The 26,992-nt window shown below is 45.3% G+C and overlaps 1 protein-coding gene across 1 annotated transcript in view; it reads left to right on the top strand.

Moving 5' to 3' along the window:
- LOC145358107 (hemicentin-1-like) overlaps window positions 1-26,992 on the top strand; it is a 359,590-nt gene that overhangs the window by 247,135 nt on the left and 85,463 nt on the right. Inside the window, exons 52-64 of the mRNA XM_080211781.1 lie at window positions 2,080-2,193; window positions 9,667-9,854; window positions 10,029-10,125; window positions 12,592-12,753; window positions 13,141-13,254; window positions 14,299-14,501; window positions 15,554-15,635; window positions 18,534-18,665; window positions 21,245-21,394; window positions 22,226-22,385; window positions 23,228-23,352; window positions 25,164-25,347; window positions 25,450-25,547. Of these exons, the coding sequence (XP_080067907.1) occupies window positions 2,080-2,193; window positions 9,667-9,854; window positions 10,029-10,125; window positions 12,592-12,753; window positions 13,141-13,254; window positions 14,299-14,501; window positions 15,554-15,635; window positions 18,534-18,665; window positions 21,245-21,394; window positions 22,226-22,385; window positions 23,228-23,352; window positions 25,164-25,347; window positions 25,450-25,547 (1,809 nt within the window). The remainder of the gene's footprint in view (window positions 1-2,079; window positions 2,194-9,666; window positions 9,855-10,028; window positions 10,126-12,591; window positions 12,754-13,140; window positions 13,255-14,298; window positions 14,502-15,553; window positions 15,636-18,533; window positions 18,666-21,244; window positions 21,395-22,225; window positions 22,386-23,227; window positions 23,353-25,163; window positions 25,348-25,449; window positions 25,548-26,992) is intronic.

The raw sequence follows: 26,992 nt of genomic DNA, 5'->3' as shown, positions 1-26,992 counted from the left end.
TTGGATTAAGAGTTAAAGCACCATTCTTTCATTGCTGGAGACTTGTTTGACATGGAGCTGAGTTGGTTGGGGTAAAAATCTCCTCTTTCGATTGGCTACAGATGGAATAAATTTGGAAAGCTTCAATCGAATTGCAGGTGGGAATGGGTTGAAAACACAGAAATTTGATAATGAAGAAAGGTTTTCTGCTCCATTAGCCCCTGAGTTTGTTGGGAAATAGTGTATCTCCTGGGGATATGGAGCAGGAATGCTCAACGGAATATCTCCATATAACTTTCATTTGGACGCCTCACAATGATGGGTGATGGCGCCAGTCACGTTGATGCAATGAAGAGAATGCTTGTGAAATTCGGGTTACAGTGTTCTGTTGGGATCAGCACGGGGGGCATTATTCTGTACCTAACCCATTTTAAGGAAGTGCTTGATGCTGACAGCGGGAATAAAAATTGGACAAACCTGCCCTTTCGCATTAGTTGACAAAAGTCGAACTTTTGTCTCGTTAAGTTTGAAGTAAGTTTAACAAATCCGTCCCTAAGCTTGCTAGCACTTGCTCTGTTGATATCTAAAATGGCTTCTTAGACTCCTGCCGAATACATCAGCTGCCATTACGCAACAACTGGTTCCTGTTGCAAAGCATTTTGATCTCGGTGAAATACTGAGAGGCCGTAGTGTCATCACTTCGTAAAATAGACAAGTTCTATGGCAGCAAAGCAGCCAGTGGGAGATGTGACTAACTGGAGCAATGTGTTTTGAGCTGTTAAGACTATTAAAAGTTCAGTTTACCATCTTCTTTTCAGAGGAATTAAGTGCGTAACACCAGGGGACCATTGAGTCTTCAGCAGATTGACATGTATCTCCTGGGTTTCACACATGCACAGACACAAGACACGCTTAACCATGTGGCTTATGTATTAGGACAAGACAGTGCATCATTTCAGAGGTTTACCAGAAGGAGCTGAGAGAATAAGGGACTCTTTAAAGTATCGTTCTGTTGGATCTGTTGTAAGTTCTTACACGTGCTGCAGGAGATGTCATAGTATTGTAAGTTATTCACTTGTAGGCACTTTGCCTGTATATCATTCTAATCCTGAGTGTGAAATGTGGACTGACAGAGTGTGTAATGAGGTTCCTGCATGAATTCCAGTGCACAGTTACTGTAAAGGAGGATCATTATTGGCCTAGGGCTAAACAGACCCAGGTTTACAGTGATGGCCCCCCTACAGCAAGTGTCACTCAAGGGGAACCTGATATAGTTGCTGAAGAAATAATGATGTTTCGAAAAGCCTGAATTATAACACCGAGGTTGCTGGGAACTAAGAGCTCAGAAAGAAATGTTAGTACAATCATAGAATTGCTACAGTGCAGAAAGAGGCCATTCTGCCCATTGACTCTGTACTGACCACAATTCCACCCAGGCCCTATCCCGAGAGAATTTACTCTGATAGCCTCCCTGACACAAATGGGCAATTTAGCATGGCCAGTCCACCTAACCTGCACATCTTTGGCGCGTGGAAGGAAACCAGAGCACCAGGAGGAAACCCATGCTGATGTGGAGGCTGGATTTTTACTGTCCTGCCCACCTCAGGAATTGGGGCAGACCATGGAAAGGCCTGGAGGCCTCTGCGGAATTTTACGGATTTGGGATGAGTGAGGTCTTAAAATCTCACCTGGGGAGAATGTGCAAATTCCACACAGACAATGACTGAGGCCAGAATTGGACCCGGGTCCCTGGTGCTGTGGGATAGCAGTGCTAACCTCTGTGCCACTATGCTATTATCTTCATTATTTAGTGCTTGGCAAAACTTAGCCTGTGAAACCTAAGACTCCAGAAGCTTGCAATGAGCAACCGGCTTCCCCATCAATACCAACAAAGGGCCATCCAGAATCGAAACGTTGGCTCTATTCTCTCTCCACAGATGCTGTCAGACCTGATGAGATTTTCCAGCATTTTCTCTTTCTGTTCCCCCTCAATACCTCCTCATTCCTTTGGTTTATTTTTGTGTCATTAGTTATACGTTCTTTGAGGAGAACTTCTCAAATAAAGTTAACCACCATGTGAACTTTGATCTACCTTAACAGGAAGCCACATCCTGCAGATCCCGAGGGTGCGAGCCGGGGATGCTGGGAGATACACATGTCAAGCTGTCAACGAGGTTGGACAGGACCAACTGCATTATGAGCTCGTGGTTTTGAGTGAGTAATTAAATGGCAAGGGTCCGTGTCAGTCTGTGGCTGAAGTGAGTGAGGAATGTTGATTTTTTAAGCATTTGAGTGAAGCTTCCAAGTATAGTCCTGGACTGCTATCAGTACACTTGATAACTCAGACAACTTGTATAGTCCATGTTCTGATGAAGAGTCGTCCAGACTCGAAACGTTAGCTCTATTCCCTCTCCACAGATGCTGTCAGATCTGCTGAGATTTTCCAGTATTTTCTGTTTTTGTTTCAGATTCCAGCATCCACAGTATTTTGCTTTTATCCATGTTCTGCATTGGCCCCTTTCTACTCATCTTCCCTCCCTTGTTGATGAAGATTTGTGACAGCACAGCTTTTTAAAATAATCCTTCTGTGGTACATGAGCGTCACTGGCATTCGTTGCCCATTCCTAATTGCCCTTGAGAGAGTGGGTGGCATGATGGCACAGTGGGTTAGCACTGCTGCCTCACAACACCAGGGACACGGGTTTGATTCCTGGTTTGGGTCACTGTCTGTGTGGAGTTTGCACATTCTCCCCATGTTTGCGTGGGTTTCCTCCGGGTGCTCTGGTTTCCTCCCACAGTCAGAAAATCGTACTGGTTAGGTGCATTGGCCGTGCTAAATTCTCCCTCAGTGTACCCAAACAGATCCGGAGTGTGGCGACTCGGGGGTTTTCACAGTAACTTTATTGCAGGGTTAATGTAAGCCTATTTGTGACATTAATAAATAAACTTAAAAACTTTAAACTTTAAGCTAGTGGTGAGCTGCCTTCTTGAACCTCCTGCAGTCCGTGTGGTGCAGGTAAACCCATAGTCTGTTAGGGAGGGAGTTACAGAATTTTGTGTATTCCGGCCGGAATTCTCTGACTGGAATTCCCCTGCAGCTGGGGTTCTCCAGTCCCACTGCAATGGGAATCATAGAATCCCTACAGTGCAGAAGGAGGCCATTTGGCCCACCAAGTCTGTACCGAGCACAATCCCACCCAGGTCCTACCCCCATAACCCCATGTATTTACTCTGCTAATCCCCATGACACTAAGGGGCAATTTAGCATGGTCAATTCATTTAACCAGCACATCTTTGGACTGTGGGAGGAAACCTGAGCATCCTGAGGAAGCGCACGCAGACACTGGGAGAATGTGCAAACTCCACACAGACAGTGACCCAAAGAGGGAATTGAAGCTGGGTACCTGGCATTGTGAGGCAGCAGTGCTAACCACTGGGCCACCGTGGTGCTGGGGCAGATGATATTGGAGAATCCCGACCTCTCGCTCCACTTTCGATTTCCAGCATTCACACTTTGTTCCTTTCCTCAGCCCTTGGTCAGAGATCGGGTCTAAATGGTAACTGACTAAGATTACCAAATGTGTAACGTGAATTGGCGTGACTCAGTCAGTTAAACAGAGGGCAGTTAGGTGGGTCAGAGAGGGGAACTCTCACTGCAAACTGGGCTGAGAGACAGGGCAGAGGAGGTGAAAAAGAGCCCAGGGAATCTTTTGGTCTTCCTTGATATTTGTGAGTTTTCAGCATGTTCCATGTTCTATGTTTTATGTGCACCATAAAAGTAAACACAGCTTAATCTCTTTTTGGACATCACAACTGGGCAAGACTCTGTTGGATCAATAGGTTTATCACTAGCTGCCAAAGGAAACTTTTGTTTGGCACTCTGAGAGTTAATAGAAACATAGAAATGAGAAGCAGGAGTAAGCCATTCGGCCCATCGAGCCTGCACCGCCATTCATTTTGATCATAGCTGATCATTGAATTCAATACGCTGATCTCCCCTTCCCTCATCTAACAACTTCTTGAAATTACACAATGCTTTGGCCTCAACTATTTTCTGTGATAGTCCACACATTCACCACCTTCTGGGTGAAGAAATTTCTCCTCACCTCAGTTCTAAAAGGTTTACCCCTTGTCCTCAAATTATGACCCCTAGTTCTGGACTCCTCCACCATTGGGAACATTCTTTCTGAATCTATTATGTCTCACCCTGTTAGAATTTTATAAGTTTCTATGAGATCCCCACTCACTCTCCTAAACTCCAGTGAATATGATCTTAACCGATTTAGTGTCTCCCCATATGACAGAGCTGCTATTTCAGGAATCAGCCTGGTAAACCTTTGCTGTACTCCTTCTATAGCAAGGACATCCTTTCTCAGGTAAGGACACCAAAACTGCCCACAGTACTCCAGGTGTGGCCTCATCAGCAGCGTATGCAATAATAGTAAAACATCCCTATCCCTATACTCAAATCCTCTCACTATGAAGGTCAACATACCATTCGCCTCCTTTACTGCCTGCTGTACCTACGTGCTTACTTTCAGCGACTGATGCACGAGGACTCCAAAGTCTCACTGAGTATCCAACTCTCTTAATTTACACCCATTGGTTGGAATTCACTGGCCATTCATGCCCCACTGCTGGTAAGAGTGAAGAATTTGACACTCAACCAAATCTTCGTTCACTGCAGCGGGACTGGAGAATCCCAACTGCAGGCGAAGTCGGACAATTCAAGTCAATGTCAGGGTCAACATCGGATGTGTCCTGAATAATTCCTAAAGGGAGAAGGTAAAAGGTGCGAAAGTGGAACAGTGTTCTGGGGATCGATTTCTGTTTCAGTCTGGGAAGTTTGTTGGCACTGTCTATGATAGCTGTTCCCTCATGCTGTTCTCACCTGGGTCAAGTGCCAATCCCAGGGCATCTTTTGCCCTTTCACTTCTCTGGGTATTTGATGCATTTTTGGACATGCCTGGGGGACAATCAGTAGATTTGGGAAGTCACCGAATCTTGGAATCCCTACAGAGCAGCAGAGGCCATTCGGCCCATCAGGTCTGCACCGATTCTCTGACAGGGTAACTTACCTTCACCTTTCCCCTGCCCTATCTCCATAACCCCACACATTTCCCATGGCTAATCCATCTAACCTACACATCTTGGGACACTAAGGGACAATTTAGCATGGCCCATCCATCTACATTGCATATCTTTGGACTACATATTTGCTGCACGTTTTTAGAGGTTTATTCATCATCTTCATTTCCCTGGTCATCACATTAATAACTGGTCAATTAACTGCCCACATATGGGTGGCACAGTGGCACAATGATTAGCACTGCTGCCTGACAGTTCCAGGGACCCGGGTTTGATTCCTAGCTTGGGTCACTGTCTGTGTGAAGTTTGCACATTCTACCCGTGTCTGTGTGGATTTCTTCCAGATGCTCCGGTTTCCTCCCACAGTCCAAAGATGTGCAGGTTAGGTGGATTGGACATGCTAAATTGCCCCTTAGCGTCAGGAGGGTTAGCAGGGTAAATACATGGGCCTATAGGTATAGGGCCAGGGTGGAATTGTTGTCAGTGCAGGCTTGATGGGCCAAATGGCCTCCTTCTGCACTGTGGGGATTCTATATGACCATGTGACGACAAACACAGAGAGTAAGATTGGAAAAGTGGATATGTGCAAAGGTGAGGTCAGTCAAAATGTAATGATTAGCTTGGCTTTAAAGGCTGTTGGATTTAAAAGATTGTCGGACGGAAGGAGACACCAAACAACAGTGACCATGGTCACTGGGTGGCAATTTTAACCTGACTAGTTTGCAGAGTAATGGGTGGAAATGGTTGCATTTAACCCTCCCTGATTTTACCCTCTGTTGAACTCAGTGGATGGGAGGTAAGTTCAACATGTTTCTTGCCAGACGAGTCGATTTAAAATTGCTCTCATTGAGGAACTGCCTTTCTTGTTTAGCTGGTCTGAGTGCTTGCAAATTCCTGGTGCACAAGACCGAGGTTCCTCTTTAACAAGTTGGATGCTTTTCTCCTTCGAATTGTGTCAGGCTTTGGAAGGAAGCCACTCTGTATGAGCTCCAACGAGAGCAACCGCAGAGAGCATGCCTGCTGACCCCAAGAAATCGGAGACACATCTGTAAAATCACATTGGCGGGAGACCAAAATCCATAAACTTAAATAGGTGGAAAAATATCACTCAGTCATCAGTAAGTATGATAATTATAGCACTAGGTATGTCAAGAGCAGCCGGGAACATGCACAGGAAGGCGTCTGTGTTTCCTGAATTGTTGTCTAGTGTACATCGATCACATTTTCATGTGCCTCCTTGTTCTCTCAACTTAATTTTTAACTGCTTTCTTTGTGCATTTTTTGTACCTCCTCCCCTGTTGCTTTCACACATTCTCACCCCATCTCTTTCGAAGAAATTTATTTTTTGCATGATTGATTATAGGATGAGTGTAGCTGGAAATGTAGAATACTCCAAGACTAGTCACTAAGTATGTTTCAGTTTCGCTCCCTTACACTTTGAGGTTTTAAGATGAAGATGCACATACGAAGCTCCCCAGTGTTCATTAGGCAGCATCTTCCAAACCCCAGCACCACTCCCTTCTAGAAGGACAAGGGGCAGCAAATACCTGGGAGCACCCCCACCCAGAAGTTCCTCACCAAGCTACTCGCCACCATAATGTGGAGGATACCGGCATTCCTTTACTGTCACTGGGTCAAAATCCTGGAAATCCCTCCCGAACAGCACTGTGGGTGTTCCAATGTGTTTCTGGAACTCCCTCCCATCAATATGTGGCAGATGTGCAATGCTGCCAGAAATGCCACAGATCAGAGAGAGATTTTGCTGAAAGACAAATTACTTGCTCTCCATTTTCTTGTAATTTTTGGAATTGTAATAAAAGAGCTTACCGCAGCACAGTGGGTTAGCACTGCAGCCTCACAGCGACAGGAACTCGGTTCAATTCCTAGCTTGGGTCACTGTCTGTGTGAGTCTGCACATTCTCCCCATGTCTGCATGGGTTTCCTCTGGGTGTTCTGGTTTCCTCCCACAGTCTGAATGATGTGCTGGTTCGGTGCATTGGCCATGCTAAATTATCCCTCACTGTACCCAGACAAGTGCCAGAGGAATTTCGTTGTAACTTCATTGCAGTGTTGATGTAAGCCTACTTGTGACACTAATAAATAAATAAATACCAGGATTTTGTTGGGTGGTACTGATTGCCTGCAGATGCTTATGAAACATGCAAACAGTTTTTGGGAAATGTTTTATTCAGAGACAGAGTAACAGTATCTATTCTCATAAGAACATAAGAAGTAGGAGCAGGAGTAGGCCATCTAGCCCTTCGAGCCTGCCCCGCCATTCAATAATGATGTTATTTTTGTAAAGATTGTGTCCCCACCTTACCGGATTCAGTTTCTATCACTGCTAGTAGTCAGATTGTTCCCGATGGTGGGAGAGTCCAGAACTAGGGGCCATAGTTTGAGGAAAACTGAGGTGAGGAGAAATTTCTTCACCCAGAGGATGGTGAATGTGCAGAATTCACGACCACAGGATGTAATTAAGGCCAACACATTGTGTGCTTTCAAGCAGAAATTAGATATCGTTCTTGAGACTATTACAGAGATCGAGGGATATGGGAGGAAGGGAGGAATCAGGATATTGAGTTCAATGTTCTGAATGAAGGACAGAGCAGGCTGAAAGGGCTGAGTGGCCTACATCTGCTTCTAGTTTCTATGTTTTTAATTTGGGCAGTCAAATTAATGTTATTTCGAAGATGGTTGAAGATTTGTCAACAAAATTACAAACTGCCTGATCTAACAAGGAAGTTGAAATACCTTGAACTTTAGCTTGGAATTCGATTCTTTCCGCTTTCATAGAATCCCTACAGTGCAGAAGGAGATTATTCGGCCCATCGAGTCTGCACCGATCATAATCCCATCCAGGCCCTATACTCATAGCCCCACGATTTACTTTGCTAATCCCCCTGACACTAAGGGGCAATTTAGCATGGCCAATCCACCTAACCTGCACATCCTTGGACTGTGAGAGGAAACCGGAGCAGCTGAAGGAAACACATGCAGATACGGGGAGAATGTACAGACTCCACACAGACAGTGACCCAAGCCAGGAGGATAAGTCAAAAATGCAACGTTATAATTACCAAAATTGAGGAAAATGAGTTGGATGTGGATTTTTATCTGGATTATGTGATGTGGACGGCAGTGGTTGAAAAAGCGGCTTATCCGCATCTTCTCAGGGGCAATTAGGAATGCGCCATAAAATGCCAACTTCACCGCAAGGAAACTTCCTGGGTTCCCCATCTCCCTCCAAACACCTCAGGGCTCATGAGACAAGACAGCATGGCACTTCCAAAGTGCAGGGGATTTTTGGCATGGTCTACCTGGGTTCTCGCTGTTATTTAGTTCTCGCTGGCAGAGGGCAGCCTTGCGCTCAGGATCGCTTCCAAAAAGCAAATGAGGAAGAGAGTTCCAAAGAGCTCCAACTCTCTGTCTTAAAAAGGCAACCCCTTATTTTGAGACAGTGACCTTCTTATTCTAAATGTGTCACAAGAAGCAGACTCCCCACATCCATCCTGTCAAAATCCCTCAGGATCTTTCAATTAAGTTGTCTTTTATTCTTCTAAATTCCAACAGATACAAGCCTCACTTGCCCAACCTTTCTTCATAAGACAATCTGCCTATTCCAGGTGTTAGTCCACTAAAGCTGCTCTGAACTGCTTCCAAAGCAGTTACATCCTTCTTTATTAGTATAAACAACACTCCATGGGTGGTCTCACCAACGCCCTGTTTAATTGATGTGGAGATGCTGGTGTTAGACTGGGGTAAGCACAGTAAGAAGTCTCACAGGTTAAAATCCAACAGGTTTATTTGGCAGCATAAGCCACAAGCTTTTGGAGTGCTGCCCGTTCATCAGGTGAGTGGGAGTTGTGTTCACAAACAGGGCATATATAGGCACAAACTCGATTTACAAGATAATGGTTGGAATGCGAGTCTTTACAGGTAATCACATCTTAAAGGTATGACAATGTGAGTGCAGAGAGAGTTAAGCACAGGTTAAAGAGATGTGTATTGTATCCAGACAGGACAGTTAGTGAGATTTTGCAAAATCATTCAGCCCCTCGGGCTTGCTCCGCCATTCAGTAGGACCATGGCTGATCCAACATTTGCCATGTCCACTTTCCTGCCCTTTCCCCGTCAATGGACCTTGGCATGGCCTACCGCCACCACCACCACCTCCTCCTCCCCCGCCCTCCCCCAATACAATTCCTGTGGCAGGCGGGACGGTAAAGTTCTGCCCAAGGAGTTTCAAAGGTAGTGCAGTAATTAGCACTGCTATCTCACAGGGCCAGGGACCTGGGTGTCACTGTCTGTGTGGAGTTTGCACTTTCTCCCCATGTCTGCATGGGTTTCCTCTGGTTGCTCCAGTTTCCTCCCACAGTCTGAAAGATGCGTAGGTTAGGTGGGTTGACCATGCTAAATTGACCTTTAGTGTCAGGGACTAGCTAGGGTAAATGCATGGGGTTATGGGGATAGAACCTGTGTGAGATTGTGGATGGTGCAGACTCGATGGGCTGAATGGTTTCCTTCTGCACTGTAGGATTCTGTGATTCTATATTCTATAGCCCCTCTCACATGTGCATTCTTATTTGCCTTTTCTAGTTCCTCCTGTTATCCGTACGGAAAGTGGGGGGTTTGGGGAGGAGTTGGTGTCGATTGCTAATGAAACAGTCCAATTGCGTTGTGAAGCAGACGGGAAGCCGCCGCCTTCTGTCTCCTGGCTCAAGGATGGCCTACCCATTATGGCGGACCACAGACACCAGCTTCTGGATAATGGCAGCATCCTGCAGGTGAGGGGAGCTCAGTGGAAATTGGCTAGATAATGGAGTGGATTATCTCTGTTGGAATCAAATCCAGAAGTTGTAACCCAGCTGTGGAGAAAGCCCAGACTCTCTTCCTTGTGCTGTCTGGCCTGTCTGATTGAAACTGTGAATCATGTCCTGCTTGTTGTACTTTCTCTGTAGATTCACACAGTGCAGGTATCTGACACAGCTGGCTACATCTGTATGGCAGAAAACCCAGCAGGAAAGACGGAGAAGCTTTTCAGCCTTCATATACAAGGTAACAATCTGCTCCATTCTAAGGACACAATATACAGCTAACACTACATTGCAGCAGTAGAAGAGATGTACAAGAAACAGCAACAGCCAAAACTTACAGTAATTTGATTTATTATTGTCACATGTATTGGGATGCAGTGAAAAGTATTGTTTCTTATGCGCTATATGGACAAAGCATACAGTTTGTAGAGTACACTGAGGAGAAGGAAAGGATGCAGAATGTATCGTAGAACCCTACAGTACAGAAGGAGGCTACTTGGCCCCTTGAGTCTGCACCGACCACAATTCCACCCAAGCCCTATCCCCATAACCCTACGCATTTCCCCTAATTAGTCCCCCTGACACTAAGGAGCAATTTAGCACGGCCAATCCACCTCTTTGAACTGTGGGAGGAAACCCACGCAGACATGGGGAGAATGTGCAAACCCCATGCCAGACAGTGACCCAAGCCGGGAATCGAACTCGGGTCCTTGGTGCTGTGAGGCAGCAGTGCTAACTATTGTGCCACCGTGCTGCCCGCAGTGCTACAGTTACAGCTAGGGTGCAGAAAAAAATCAACTTAATAGAGAGTTTATAGAGTTCAGTTTTAAAAGCATAGAACGAGAGTAAATGATGGAATGAGGGAGTATGCTGGGGACAGCTCGCAAGAAGTGGCCAAGCTCCAGCGCCATCTTGTATTCAACAGGTAGCATAATGTGTTTAACATAAAAAAACCCAAAACATTTCATAGAAGCATAAGGAGCAAATTTGGGTAATAAAAGCCAAAGGAAAATGGTTTAAGTGTTGATTTAGTGTATTCATACTTAGTTATGTTCCTTGACTTAGTTAGTTAGGGATTCCCACTGCTATATAGTGGACCTAGATGCCTGGAGTAGAATGGGTCATGAATTGAAAAGCATTTTCTTGTTTTATATTCACTCAAGGGATGTGGGTGTCCCTGGCTAGATTGTCCATCCCTAATTGCCCCTGAGAAGGTGATGGTGAGCTGCCTTCTTGGACCGCTGCAGTCCCAGTGGTGTAGGTACACCCATAGTGAAGTTAGGGAAGGAGTTCCAATAAACCCAGTTGCAGTGATCTTTCTCATTTTTAGCCACACCAAATCTCCAGCCACCACACTGTCCTTTCCTCTTTCACTCAATAGAACTCCTGGGGTACGATCTTCTGACTCTTCACACCAACCGACCTTCTGGTCCCGCTGATGGCACACCCCAGTCGCGGTGTCCTGGCAGCGTGGGGTGGAATCAGTGGGAAATCACAGGCGACACGGTGGCAAAGTTGCTAGCATTGCTTTGTCACAGTGCCAGGGACCCAGGTTCCTGGCTTGGGTCACCGCCTGTGTGGAGTTTGCATGTTCTCCCTGTGTCTACATGGGTTTCCTCCGGATACCCCGGTTTCGTCCCACGATCCAAAGATGTGCAGGTTAGGTGGATTGGTCATGCTAAATCGTCCCTCAGTGTCAGGGGGATTAGCAGGGTACATATGTGGGGTTACAGGGATCGGGCCTGGGTGGGATTGTTGTCAGTGCAGGCTTGATGGGCCGTATGGCCTCCTTCTACACTGTAGAGATTCTATGGAAATCCCATTGATAGCAGCGGGACCAGGATATCCCACAGCCAGCCCAGGGCTGCTTTCCACAGCCGGGATTCCCAGCAGTGGTGTAGAGCGTTGGGGGTTTCCCCAAATCACTGACAATGTGGATTTCCAAAAAAGGAAGTTTATTCCCAAATTCAACTGCTACACACAATATCTGCACTCTGAGGAACAATTCCCGCTATGTGGCCTCTTTCAGAGCTGTGTAACCACTCGGTTTACGCTTGGCAATGTCTGCTTTAAGATCTGCTGCTTTGTCCCTCTGAGGTTCAAAGATATGTCCCTGCATCTTCATTATCCTCAAATCAGGATTGAGGGCACAGCCTCTTATCCTAACTCATTCCTTCCAGGCTCACTTAGCGTCCAGTTCTGTGAGGAAATAATTACATTTGGATAAAAGGAGCTAAAAGACAGGAAGTTGGTGTGCACGAAAGGGTGACACGGTGACACAGTGGTTAGCACTGCTGCCTCACAGCACTAGGGACCCAGGTTCAGTTCCCGGTTTGGGTCACTGTCTGTGTGGAATCTGCACATTCTCCCCATGTCTGTGTGGGTTTCCTCTCACACTCCGAAAGACATGCTGGTTAGGTGCATTGGCCATGCTAAATTGTCCCTTAGTGTACCCGAACAGGCACCCCAGTGTGAATACAAGGGGATTTTCACAGTAACTTCATTACACTGTTAATATAAGCCTACTTGCGTTACGAATAAATAAACTTTAAGATTTTAATGTTTGCATTGCTGGAAAACATTGTTCCGAAGCTGACGGAAGTAAATCCTAATGCTGTAAAAGGTTTGAAATGTCGAGTTGGGTTATAGTGCTGCATAGCAATCAGACAACACCAATTCACATCTGCTTCTGCTTGCCTTTGTGCAGTGCCTCCCGTCATCCTTGGCCCCACTCCAGAGAATGTTAGTGTCGTGACGAATAACCCCATTTGGTTAACATGTGAATCCCGAGCAGAGCCTGTACCAGATGTCACGTGGTACAAAGACGGGCAGCTATTACAGTCCAGTGCTGACGCCATCATTCTCCCAGGTGAGACTGTGAAGAGGAAAAGATAAAGTGGGGGCGATCGTGAGTAATGAGGAATGACCTTTGACTTCTCCAGCTCCAGCCCCCCCTACCCCGTTCACGAAGACACCAAGGAGGCAATTCTTGACAAAATGGTTGTTGTGTCTGGCAAGTGTATTGGAGTTAGGACACACTAGCCGGAATTTTACCACCTTGCCCTTCCTGATTCTGAGGATCGCAGAACAGAATTCTCCATTGGCCTCGCCCGAGCGAGGTCATAAAATCCCACCCACTCTCTGACACACTCGCCCTCAATGTCTCCTCCTTTACAGAACAGTTGACGCCATCTATTTTTGGAATACAGTTAGATAACCTCTGATGTCTCCTGATCTCTTCCTATTTCTGCTCCAGGTGGCCATATCCTTCATATTCCCGGAGCTATGACACAGCACAATGGCAAATATGTCTGTGTCGCCACCAATGCGGTTGGGAGAGATGAGAAGGACATTTACCTCTATGTGTATAGTGAGTATCAATATCATTGCTTTTTAGCGTGGAAGTTGGGGGGTATATACGTAAACGGACAAGTCGTGAATTCTAAGTGGAATTCGACCTGGGTTCGAATCCCTGCCACGGAACATTTGCTGAGTTTCTGGATTAATAGCTTAGCGATCACTAGGCCATCACCTCCCCTTCAACTGCTGATACTGAGGAGTTCACCTGTGTGTTTGGATGTTATTAATGGGTGAGATTAATGATTGTGATGTACAAATTTATTACCGATGAACGGGCGGTTGAAGCATTGCGAACAAACTTTACAGTAAACAATTTCAGAATAAGGGTTATGCTACTTAACATAGAGATGAAGAGAAAATTGTTCACTCAAAGTATTGTGAATCTTTGGAATTCCCTACCCCAGAGGGTTGTGGAAGCTCAGTTATTGAGTACGTTTACAGCAGGGATAGACAGATTTCTGATCAATATTCACGTAATGTGTTGTGTAACAGTGTGCGTGTAAAAGCCACTGAAGTTTCTGAAATCATATTGAATGACGGAGCAGGTTTGATGGGTCGAATGGCCTAATCCTGTCCTTCTATTCCAATACTCCTATTAGTGGCACAGTGGTTAGCACTGCTGCCTCACAGCGCCAAGGACCCGGGTTCAATTCCAGTCTTGGGTCACTGTCTGTGTGGTGTTTGCACATTCTCCCCATGTCTGCGTGGGTTTCCTTCAGTTGCTCCGGTTTCCTCCCACAGTCCAAAGGTGTGCCAGTTAAGTGCATTGGCCATGCTAAAACTGCCCCTTAGTGTCGGGGGATTAACAGGATAAATACCCGTGGTTAGGTGGTCGGGCCCGGGTGAGGTTGTTGTCAACACAAGCTCAGTGGGCTGAATGGCCTCCTCTGCACTGTGGAGATTCCATGATTCTATCATAGAGGGGTTGGTAACTCATGTACCATGACTATTTAAGAATGTTACCACTTGCTTATTAGCTGGAGCTTCTATTTACAGCAGCAGAAAGCATTCCACTACATTGTAATCGATATCTTTTGAATTTTCACCTGCAAAGCCGCACCCACTATTAAACACCATGGCGACAGTTACTCTGAGATCATCACTATCTGTGTTGGAGAGATGGCCACTTTTAAGTGTGAGTCAGAAGCAGTTCCAGCTCCTACTGTTGTGTGGTATAAGAACGACCACCAGCTGGCCTTGGTAAATGGCATCCGTACCCTGTCTAATGGTCAAATACTCCAGATCCAAGATGCTCAGGTAATATCTGTGTTCAGTCTTTCAAATGTTGACAGCAATTTAAAGCATTCGATGGATAGATGTCGATTTATTTCATCTCACAATTGTTTGTTGACTTCCTTTTACATGACTTAAAGTTTACTTCTTAGTGTCACAAGTAGGCTTACATTAACGCTCTGCTGAAGTTACTGTGAAAAATCCCCTAGTCTCCACACTCTGGCGCCTGTTTGGGTACACTGAGAGAGAGGATTTAGCATGGCCAATCCACCTAACCAGTACGTCATTCAGACTGTGGGAAGAAACCAGAGCATCTGGAGGAAACCCACGCAGACACGCGGAGAATGTGCAAACTCTGCACAGACAGCGAGCCAAGCCGGGAATCGAACCCGGGTCCCTGGTGCTGTGAAGCAGCAGTGCTAGTCAGTGTACCACTGTGCCACCCTATAAAATGGTCTGGAAAAGACACACAAGGTCTGGGATTTTCCCAGATATTGGGAAAGGCCAATGCTGGGTGGGAAAAGCAGCGTTGCAGATGTATAAAGTATAAGTATAAATCGCTGGCAGGGCGGACCTGAATCACTCACCCTGCTTTCAACTGATACTTGATGATCTGTGGCGCCATTTTACAGACTATCATCTGTAGTTGTCCTTGGAGGGCAGTTGAGAGTCAAACACATTGCTGTGGCTCTGGAGTCACTTGTAGGCCAGGCCGGGTAAGGATGGCAGATTTCCTTCCCTAAGGGACATTAGTGAACCAGTTGGGTTTTTCCACCAATATCCTAACTGGCGGGAGGTGGGGTGGGAGAGCCTAGCAGGAAGAAGGAGGAGGCCCAGTGCTGGTGGGAGGAGGAAGCTGTTTAGTAGGAAAGCCATTCAGATTCCCTTTCCCACCCCCTTATCACAGCTCTGTTAAAATAATACTGGGGCTGGGGGGGGGCGGTGGTTCTATTGGTTTCATGGTCATTATAGATTCTTAATTCCACATTCTTTTTATTGAATCCAAATTTCACCATCAGCTGTGGCGGGATTTGAATCTGGAACACCGCTAACATTTAAACCTTTACTGGTTTTAGGTCACAGATTCTGGGCACTATACGTGTAAAGTCACCAACCTGGCTGGACACACAAAAAGGACCTTCAAGCTGAGTGTGCACGGTAAGCATGGAGAACACATCTGACCTTGCACAATTATTCGCTGGGTACATTACACTTCAGCATCTCTTGGGTTTAAGTTCTGGAAGGTTCTGATGCAGAACCTGCCCTTCAGGAAATTGAATGGCTGGAAGGGAACCTATTATTTAATGGATAGTACGAGTGAAAGAATCAGAATAGATGGGCCAAATGGCATTTTCTTGTTCCGCATCTGATTTCTGCTGTGATATTACACACGTGCGTCATTCCTGATGTATCCACTGAAATTTGGAATAGGGTTTTCTGGACCATTAATTCCCTGGGTGGAATGTTAACACATCGCCCTTGCAGGAATGGAGTGGATGAACAGCCCCATTACCCACTCCTTTCCTGTTGTGTGCTAATGTTCATACAGCTGGTTCTGGTGGCTGCCAGCTCAGATGCACTGTGATGTCAATAGAAGCCAACCCCCCCCACCCCAGTATTATTTTAACAGAGCTGTGATAAGGGGGTGGGAAAGGGAATCTGAATGGCTTTCCTACTAAACAGCTTCCCCCTCCCACCAGCACTGGGCACCCTCCCTCTTCCTGCTGGGCTCCCCCAGCCCACCTCCCGCCAGTTAGGATATTTTTAAAAAACACATTCAAGGCTTGCAGGCATCGCTGGCTGGCTGGCCAGCATTTATTGCCCATCCCTAGTTGCCATTGTGAAGTGAGCTGCCTTCCTAAATTGCTGCATGCCTAATGGTGTGGGTTGACCCACAGTGCTGTTCAGGAGGGAGTTCAGGATTTTGACCCGGTGGCAGTGAAGGAATGGTAATGTATTTCCAAATTGCAATGGTGTGTGATTGGCAGGGGAACTCTCAGGTAGTGGTCTCAGTTACCTGCTGCTCTTGCCCTCTGGATGGTAGTGTTTGTGGGTTTGGAAGGCACTGTCTCTGGGGGCTTGTTTAGTTCCTGTGATGCATCTTATAGCTTGTACAAACTGATGCTATGTTCGTCTGTAATGGAAGGAGCTAATAGAAACAAAGAAGATAAGAGCAGGAGGAGGCTATTTGGCCCTTCGAGCCTGCTCCGCCATTCATCACAATCATGACTGATTGCCCAACTCAATAGCCTCTCCCCATAACCTTTGATCCCATTTGCTCCAAGTGCTATATCCAGTCGCCTCAAATGTTTGCAGATGGGGTAACAATCAATGGGCTGCTTTGTCCTGGATGGTGACAAGCTTCTTATTGCACTCATCCAATTTGAAAGTTAGAATTGTGTGGCAAAAACAATGTTGCTTGGTTACAGGTTCAGTGCCAGGAATTCACCTGTGTGCCACATTGGCTGCATTAATCTATACGACCTCTCACTCTCTATACGCATCCGTGCTGTGCTGTAACATTTCTTTTCAACTAGTCTTCAAACAAAGCAAATATTTTCACTATAATCTTCATTTTTAATTAAATATACATTTTTTAAAAATGAAGTTGAATCAAATTTTGTTGAAATCCAAGCATAAAAGATCAGTGTATTGCCAGCTTTGATGTTCAGCCTTTTACATGATCACAACTTTACTCTTCTGGAAACCAGACCAAGTCACAGAGTTCTCTCAAACAGCTGTTTAATGCAAGCTGTATAACTCGGTCCCTAGAAACTCACAGGTCACAGCCTGGAACTCTACCGGAATCCAGAATTCAGGAATGTACAGGCAGTTATAGTTTCAAATTTGATTACAAGAGATCTAGGGGTACATGTTCATAGCTCCTTGAAAGTGGAGTCACAGGTGGACAGAGTGGTGAAGAAGGCATTCAGCGTGCTTGTTTTCATTAGTCAGAACATTGAATACAGGAGCCGGAGCAGCTTGTTGAAGTTGTACGAGACATTGGTAAGGCCGCACTTGGAATACAGTGTATAATTCTGGTCACCCTATTATAGAAAGGATATTATTAAACTAGAAAAAGTGCAGAAAAGATTTACTAGGATGCTACCGGGACTTGATTGTTTGAGCTGTAAGGAGAGGCTAGATAGACTGGGACATTTTTCCTCTGGAACGTAGAAGACGATCTTACTGTGGTCTATAAATAATGAGGGGCATAAATCAGCTAGATAGTCAATATCTTTTCCCAGAAGGAGGGGAGTCTAAAACTAGAGGGCATATGTTTAAGGGGAGAGATACAAAAGTATCCAGAGGGGCAATTTTTTCACACAGAGGGTGGTGAGTGTCTGGAACAAGCTGTCAGAGGTAGTAGTAGAGATGGGTACAATTTTGTCTTTTAAAAAGCATTTAGACAGTTACATGGGTAAAATGGTTAGAGAGGGATATGGGCCAAGTGCGGGCAATTGGGACTAGCTTCGGTGTTTAAAAAAAAGGGTGGCATAGACAAGTTGGGCCAAAGGGCTGTAAACCTCTATGACTCTATGATTCTAAGTAATTAGCATGTACCAATCAAGGTATAGGAGTTAACTCCATCCATTCATGGTTATTAATTCAGGTTACATCATTCATAAGATACACATTTTAAAACCAATCCACAATCACCTGATGCTTGATTAAGTATAATATGAAATCAGCACGAAGACTTCGTCATGGTAGCTGACCTACCTCATTATTGTTACACGTTAACACTGATGTCCCAGTTTGTCTGTGAGTGTGGATATCGGTCCTCCTCCCAGCTTCAGATGTCTCATGTAATGAATTCTCTCAGACTAAAGGCCTTGGTGCTAATAAGTGAAGATTTTAGAAAGACCTTTGTTTTCTTTTCCCTCATAGCAGCTTATGTGGTTTTTAAACTTGTGTGATTATTAATCCTTTCAGGAGTAACAAGTTGTCAAGGGTTTACTCATGGTGAAAATGAGAAAATAAAAGCACCAAATTCTTGATTGCAAATGTTCAAGTGTTCTTTATTTTTATGCTATTGAATCTCCTTTTTTTCAGCCCCACCAACCTTTGAAGAACCCTCAGAGGAGGTTATTATCCAGACAGCTGGCAGTGCCCTGGTTCTGTCGTGCCACGCGTTGGGAGTTCCACCACCCACCATCACTTGGCTGAAAGATGGGGAACGGATAGGTAAGACTGGACATGATCTGTGTAGCTATTGGAGCGGTTAGACTGTGTATCTCTCCACCTCAGGAAATGTCTGAGGGAAATAGCTTGGCTGCTTTAAAAAGGAACCTCGATGAGTACATGAGTGAGAAAACAATGGAAAGAAAGGTCAAGATGGAGTAGATGGAATGGAGAGAGTCTGAAGACTAGCATTGACTCATTGGGGTGAATGGCCTGTTCCTCTGCTGTATATTCTATGTAATAATAACCTTTGACTTCTTTAAGATGTGTAATGTCAGTAAGCCAGGTAGCACATTCCTGGATAAATATGGGCAAGATGGGCAGGAAAATATAGATGAACAGAAAGTCGTAGAGTGATAGAGTCATAGAGGTTTATAGCATGGAAGTAGGCCCTTCGGCCCAACTTGTCCATGCCATCCTTTTTTAACCACTAAGCTAGTCCCGATTGCCCACATTTGGCCCATATCCCTCTATATCCATCGTACCCATGTAACTGTCTAAACGCTTTTTAAAAGGTAAAATTGTACCTGCCTCTACTACTACCTCTGGCAGCTTGTTCCAGACACTCCACCCTCTCTGTGAAAAAATTGCCCCTCTGGACACTTTTGTATCTCTCCCCTCTCCCCTTAAACCTATGCCCTCTAGCTTTAGACTCCCCTACCTTTTGGCAAAAGATATTGACTATCTAGTTGATCTATGCCCCTCATTATTTAAAGACTTCTACAAGATTGCCCCTAAGCCTCCTATGGTCCAGGGAAAAAAGTCCCAATCTATCCAACCTCCTTATAATTCAAACCATCAAGTCCCGGTAGCATCCTTGTAAATCTTTTCTGCTCTCTTTCGAGTTCAATAATATCCTTTCTAAAATAGGGTAACCAGAACTGGACATAGTATTCCAATTATGGCCTTACCAATGTCTTGCACAACTTCAACAAGACGTCCCAACTCCTGTATTCAATGTTCTGACCAATGAAACCAAGCATGCCGAATGCCTTCTTCACAACTCTCTTTCAAGGAGCTATGAACCTGTAATCCGAGATCTCTTTGTTCTATAATTCTCTCCAATGCCCTATCATTAACTGAGTAAGTCCTGTCCTGGTTCAATCTACCAAAAAGCATCACCTTGCATTTATCTAAATTAAACTCCATCTGCCATTCATCATCCCGCTGGCCCAATTGATCAAGATCTGGTTGCAACCCGAGATAACTTGCTTCGCTGTCTGCTGTGCCATCAATCTGGTGTCTTTAAACTTAATAACCATGCCTCCTATATTCTCATCCAAATCATTAATATAAATGACAAATAACTGTCTTGGATATCAGTCTATACAAATCCTTACTGGTGAATGAACAAGCTGATAAGGTGGTTAAAAAGACAAATGGGTACTGGGTTTATAAATACAGCAGTAGGAAATGAAAACAAAGAGATTGTTCTGGAACTTTCTAAATCGCTGGTTAGGCCTCAGTGCCAGCCTTGTGGACAGTTCAGGGCACTACACTTATGTAAAGTCCTTAGATTAGAGGAGGTTTTACAGAAGGTTTCTCAGGATGAGAGGTTTATGAAGACAGGTTGGAAAAGTTGCCTGTCTGCAAGAACAACTCAGCTAGTCCCACTGCCCCATCATTGTCCTGTAGTCCTGCAAATCCTCCCTCAGCTGGTGCTTATCCAGTCACCTTCTGAAAGCACAAGCTTTTTGGGTGGATCAATTGTGATGGGTGAAGTAGTCTCCCTCATCAGTAAAGGACCTGAGTGGGGAGCAGAAATCGGCGAGAGATGTCATTGAAATGTGCTACAGTCACCCCTCAGTCATTTCTAACATTGTCTCTAATTCGGGGCTGGCCCACTCACCAGTATTCTTGGTTTCACCCATCGGCTAGGTATCACAAAGCTCTGATAATATTGATCAATAGGGGAGGCCATGGTGTACTGGTATTGTCACTGGACTCCAGTAATCCAGAGACTGGGGACCCAGGTTCAAATCTCACCACAGCTGATGATGAAATCTGAATTCAATAAAAAAATCTGACGCTGAAAGTCTACTGATGACAATGAAACTATTATCAATTGTCGTAAAAACCCATCTTGTTACTTTAGAGAAGGAAATCTGCTGCCCTTACCTGGCCTGGCCTACATGTGACACCAAAGCCACAGCAATGTGGTTGACTCTCAGTTGCCCTCTGAAATGGCCTAGCAAGACTCAGTTGAAGGACAATTAAGGAAGGGCAATAAATAATGGGCCAACCAGCGACGCCCACATCCCCTGGATGAATGAAACAAATCTGATAGAGATGTGCCTTTCAGGTTTAGGGATCCAATGCAGAGCAGAAAGTATATTGAAAAGAAATAACGATTTAAATGGCTGATTTGGTAGTAAATGTCAAAAAGGAACTGGATCTCTAGTTAATAAAAAGAATTATGGGAAAGACAGAGGAGTGGGACTAATTGGTGATTCAATCAGAGAACCAGATGGGCCAAATGGCCCCCTGCTGGGTTGTATGATTCTAATTGAATGAGAGAATTGTTGTACAGCTATCTCTTTTATTTTGCTAAAATTTATATTGTACTGGAACTGCGTTCACAGAGAGCAGGAACAGCCGGAATTGGCATATTCTATCCGGGGGCAGTAGACTCCAGACCATCCAGTTACAGGTTTTCCATGCTGGGAATTACACCTGTATGGCAAGGAATTCTGAGGGAGAAGCGCGTAAACATTACTCACTGATTGTTCAAGGTAGGATTGTCCTACTTCTCATAGAGACCGATAAAAGAACAGAATCCCCAGCGGAAACGTTATTTCTTCTTTATGTAAATTCTCAGCGTATTCCGTACTGGCTGACAGAAAACGTTGGCTGAAACCCAACTCCTCTGCAATTGGCTTTCTGTTTACCCTTCGCTACTTAACTGTTCGCTCCACTGCAATCTCAGGACACGCGGGCATTTCATGGAATCTGATGATCTCATAAACACGAAACCGGTTAACCTCCTTTCAGAATGCTCCCCAGTTCACCCTGCTTTTATCTGAGGCATCACACAAACAGAAATTACTGTTTTTTTTCCCAAAGCACAAAGGTCATCACAAAAACGGCGGCGCTCACATCAAAGAGAAAGGTCCCAGATTTTGTGGGGAGGATGATTCTCCACTCCCGCAAGCTGCAGGTGGGTTCGGTGCTGGCCGGTTGCCTCAGACGTGAGGGTCAAAACCGGAACTGCGCTTGACGCCAAGCCTGTTGTTACTTGTCCTGATCAGGACCCCGCCCATTCATGAATATACTTATGATCAAATTGATGTTTTATAACTGGATTTGAGGCCAGATTTCCAACCTTCTGGAAAGCTCAAATGCTTTGAACAGCTTTGATTACACTCAGTTTTCTTCTGCGGGTGAAAACACGGCCTTTGAATTTGTAAAGTCACCCATTAGTCACCCTATCTGATTCCCATCCCATCACTACCCGTCTAACCATCCAATTTCCCCAACACTAATCAGCAAAGTGATTTCCCGAATTGAATGACAATGTTTATATCGGTTTTGTTCATTAACCTTCCACTTCTCTGACTGACCAGTGTCACCGAGCATCCTTGGCTCAAATGTACCCAGTGAATATAATGCCATGGTGAATGAAGATATCAACTTGGAATGTGTGGCTACAGGGGAACCACAACCCACTCTAAAATGGCTCAGAGATGGCCAACCATTAGAAACACTGGGAAAAGCAAACTTTAAGTGAGTGCGTATTTTTTTTTGCATACCATCACTTAAAATGTTTATTTTCAAGATGTGATTGAGTGCAGTGAAGCTATTTTCTCTGGAGTTTAGAAGAATGAAAGGTGATCTCATATAAAATTCTTTAAGGGTTTGTCAGGTGTGAAATGGCCATTCCCCAGGTTTAAAGTTTTAAAGGTTATGTATTAGTGTCACAAGTAGGCTTACATTAACACATCAATGAAGTTACTGTAAAAATCCTCCAGTCAGCCACACTCTGGCTCTGTTTGGGTACACCGAGGGAGAATTTAGCACGGCCAGTGCACCGAACCAGCACGTCTTTCAGACTGTGGGAGGAAACCGGAGCACCCGGAGGAAACCCACGGGGAGAATGTGCAGACCCCACACAGATAGTGACCCAAGCTGGGAATCGAACATGAGACCCTGCCGCTTTGAGGCAGCAATGCAACCACCTTGCCACCATATCACACTATTGGAGTGTCAAGAACCAAAGCACTGCCCACTCCCCTACCCTCATAGCCCAGCAGTTTATTTCCCTCCAGGTGCTTATCTAGTTCTCTTTTGTAAATCCCAGTGTAATCTGTCTCCACCAAACACTCAGGTAAGCATTCCAGATCCATGCCATGTGAAAGAGGCTTTTCCTCATGTTAACTGCTTTTGGCTCTTTTACCGATCGAAGTGTCCTCTGGTTCTCAACCCTTCCACCAAGGGATTGGTGGTAGAGAGCACATGATGAAACTTTGTTTCAGTAGGCCTCAAGTGAGACTGAGTGAAGGAATTGGAATGTAGAATGCTGCTGGTTCATTTGGTAATAAGATATTTGTTTTCTGCTCATTCTGTAGTTTGTCCTCGGATGGTAGTTCCTTGGGTATAAAGGGAGTTTTGGCTTCGGACACAGGGAGGTATACTTGTGTGGCACGGAATCCCGCTGGGGAAGAGACCAAAGTGTTCATACTCAATGTACTCGGTAAGTGAACATCCCGACTTATCATGTCCTTGCAGCTTATATCTTGTGGCAAAAACAGTCAACTCAAGTGCTCAGAGATTCCTGCCTCTGACTGTGACCTTATTGAGGTCTAAAGATGGCATTTTGGAATTGATCCTGGGATTCCTGCCCCTATTCCTGGTTTCTGGTAGTTTTGATCATTATAGGATGGGGATATCGGTCGCGAGCTCACACTCAGCACTCCTGACATTGCTGTCTCCATTATGGAGTGTTCTTTCTAGCAGTTTTACAATGTCTATGTGTTTATTTGGATAAGGTTAAGAGGGGCTGTTTTCACAGGCTGAGTTTGACAGTTTTATCAGGTTATAAGAAAGGCAATTTTTTTCAAAGGGAATGATGGACGTCTGATTTTGTTTTTTTAAAATTTTAATGAGAATTTCAAAGACTTGCCGGTGATGTTATATGGCTCTGTCTTTTGTACCTATGGATGCACCTGACGAAGGGGCAAACCCTGAAACCTAGTGGGTTTACTATGAAATAAACTTGTTGGACTTTAACCTGGTGTTGTGAGGCTCCTTACTGGATGAATGGGCGTAGAAAGGGCAGAGGGGTGAAGTGGGGAGAGGGCTAGAAGGCCTTACAAGCATGATTGGAACTGGACTGATGGCCCAGTCAACAAATGGCAGTCTTCTAACCTACTGGCCTTGCTGTTAGACTGCATCCATGTCTGCCTCAGGCCTGTGTCTGATCTCCAGCCCATGCCCATCTCCCGCACACATACTCAAAAACTCAGGCCAAACTCCTTCAAGGTCCTGTAAAAGCAAAATGGGAACTCCGTGTTGACTAAGTAGGAATTCCAACTGCCCTTTTTTTCTCAGAGGCAACTTTTTCATTTCTGGACAATTATTCGTACATTATTACTTTACACACACAACTTAATATTTATGGTAAACTTAGAACAAACAGAATGAGCAGAGGGTCACTATTGTAATGTAAATGATGAGGCAGCACACAGCACTGAGACAATGACCAGGTAAACACTCATTTTGATGCTCGATGAGGGATAAATATTGTCCCTCAGTGTTGCATTGGATATCAGCCTAGGTTATGTGGCCATATCTGTGGTGTGGGATTTGAACAAAGAACAAAGAAAAGTACAGAACAGGAACAGGCCCTTCTGTCCTCCAAGCCTGCACTGACCATGCTGCCCTAACCCAACTAAAAAAAAACCTTCCGCCCTTACTCAGTCCATATTCCTCTCTTCCCTCCCTATCCATGTACCCACCCAGTTGCCTCCTAAATGTTACTAATGTGCCTACTTCCACCATATCCTCTGGCAGCACGTTCCAGGCACCTACCACTCTCTGCATGAAATCTTCTCCTGCACTTCACCCTCCACTTTCCCCCTCTCACCTTGAACCTGCACCCCCTTGTAATTGACACTTCCACCCTGGGAAAAAGCCACTGACTATCCATCCTGTCTATGTATCTCATTATTTTGTAGACCTCTTAAGTCTCCCCCCAGCCTCCATCTTTCCAGTGAAAACAATCCTAGTTTATTCAATCTCTCCTCATAGTCATAGTTGCCTCAAGACCAGGCAACATTCTGGTGACATTTCTCTGCACTCTCTCCAAAGCTTCCACGCCCTTCTGATAGTGTGGCAACCTGAACGCACACAATACTCCAAATGTGGACTAACCGATGTTTTATGTAGCTACAACATGACTTGCCGACTTTTGTACTCAATGCTTCCACACTCTCTTCAGAGTTTGCCTGGATATAGTTGCTTTCAAATTCCTGGATGTAATTTTGCTTTTCTCATTGTCCCCAGTACCTCCGAATATCAGCAGAGTCCCCGGTCTTCCTGAGGTCCTTACGGCAGTGCCGAACGCAGTGGTCACACTGGAATGTAGAGCTGCCGGTACCCCTCCCCCACAGCTCACCTGGCTGAAGGATGGATTACCACTTGCCATCTCGTCCCATGTGAGATTGCTTTCAGCTGGCCAGATCCTGAGGTAAAAGAGTGTGAGGGCCTTTATTCACTCAATGGAGCAAGAGGACATTCTGAATGGTTCAGCTATAAACAAGCATGACTTGCTTTTGTCTCCTCCCTCTAGGATTGCTCAGGTCCAGATTTCCGATACAGGATCCTACACATGCGTCGCTGTGAGTCAGGCAGGTGTGACGGAGCAGCATTACCACCTGCAAGTCCAAGGTGCCTCATCGACTTTGAACAAAATATTCTTGGGAAAGATTGGGATTTAAATTTCCCTCCCCCGCTCAGTTCAGATTGTTTCTGTCCCATCTTGTTCAGGATTTCCCAATCTGACTATTTGGCCTCCTCCCAAATAGGCTTCTGACATTGTTCCTCTTCAGTCAGTGGGAGATGTTCAAGAGTCACATGCAATGTGGCCATTATTCCAATTGTACAGCCCCCCTACTCTTCCCCCATCCCCACAGTCAATGAGAGCTTTAGGTAGAGAAAAACAGAGAGAGTCATAGAATCCCTACAGTGCAGAAGGAGGCCATTCAGCCCATCGAGCCAGCACTGACAACAATCCCACACAGTCCCTATCCCATAACACCATATATTTACCCTGCTAAACCCCCTGAAACTAAGGGGCAATTTAGCATGGCCAATCCACCTAATCCCCACATCTTGGGACACTAAGGGGCAATTTAGTACAGTCAATCCACTTAACTTGCACATCTTTGGACTGTGAGAGAAAACCCACGCAGACCCAGGGAGAACATGCAGACGCCACACAGAGTCACCCAAGGCCGGAATTGAACCCGGGTCTCTGGATGCTGTGAGACAGCAGTGCTAACCACTGTGCCACCATGCTGCTCCAGTAGGTAGCAATTCCCTTACCAGTTACAAAATCAGCATAGTGAGTTAACATTACTGACTCACCAGGGCTGGCTGCCCTGCTAGATTAATAGGAAAAAGGAAAATGCGTAGGTTTCCTCCGGGTGCTCCAGTTTCTTCCCACAGTCCAAAGATGTGTGGATTAGGTTGATTGGCCGTGCTAAAATTGCCCCTTAGTGTCCTAAGATGCATAGGTTAGAGCAATTAGCGGGTAAAATATGTAGGGATATGGGGGTAGGGCCTCTATGGGATTGTGGTCAATGCAGACTCGATGAGCCAAAGGGCCTCTTTCTGCATTTAGGGTTCTATGATTCTAACCTGTCCTCCCATCCCAGTGATGCTTGATGTAAGAACATGCTTAAGAAATAGGAGGAAGCCATTCAGCCCTTCAAGCCTGATCCGCCATTCGGTAACTCCATGGCTGATCTGACTGTGTCCTCAACTCTACTACCTGTCCCTCTCATCCATCCATCCACCCACCCACCGTGTCCCCCACCCACTCCAACAATAATCCTTAACACTGCAGATGGTCATTTAAATGTCTAGGTTCCACCTGATTGCCAAATTTGGTGAAAGGGTCATGGGTCATAATACAGGACTCCAGTAAACTTGAAGAAGAAGCTGGGGTGAGAACCAATTGTGATTAAATAACAATAAGCATAGGTTTTAAAAGGAAGCAGTTTTTAGAAAATAGAGGCCAAGGGGTTAAATGTTGGAGTCTGGAGAGAGTTGACTATCATGCAGTCGGAATAGAGACTAGGTAAGGGGCGATACAAGTCCACAAGATCATG

Source organism: Carcharhinus amblyrhynchos, chromosome 25 (genome assembly GCF_965287045.1).
Source record: "Carcharhinus amblyrhynchos chromosome 25, sCarAmb.v2.hapA, whole genome shotgun sequence".
Lineage (NCBI taxonomy): Eukaryota > Metazoa > Chordata > Chondrichthyes > Carcharhiniformes > Carcharhinidae > Carcharhinus > Carcharhinus amblyrhynchos.
The sequence above is the reverse complement of the archived record's forward strand: the minus strand, read 5'-3'. Positions and strand labels throughout refer to the sequence as shown.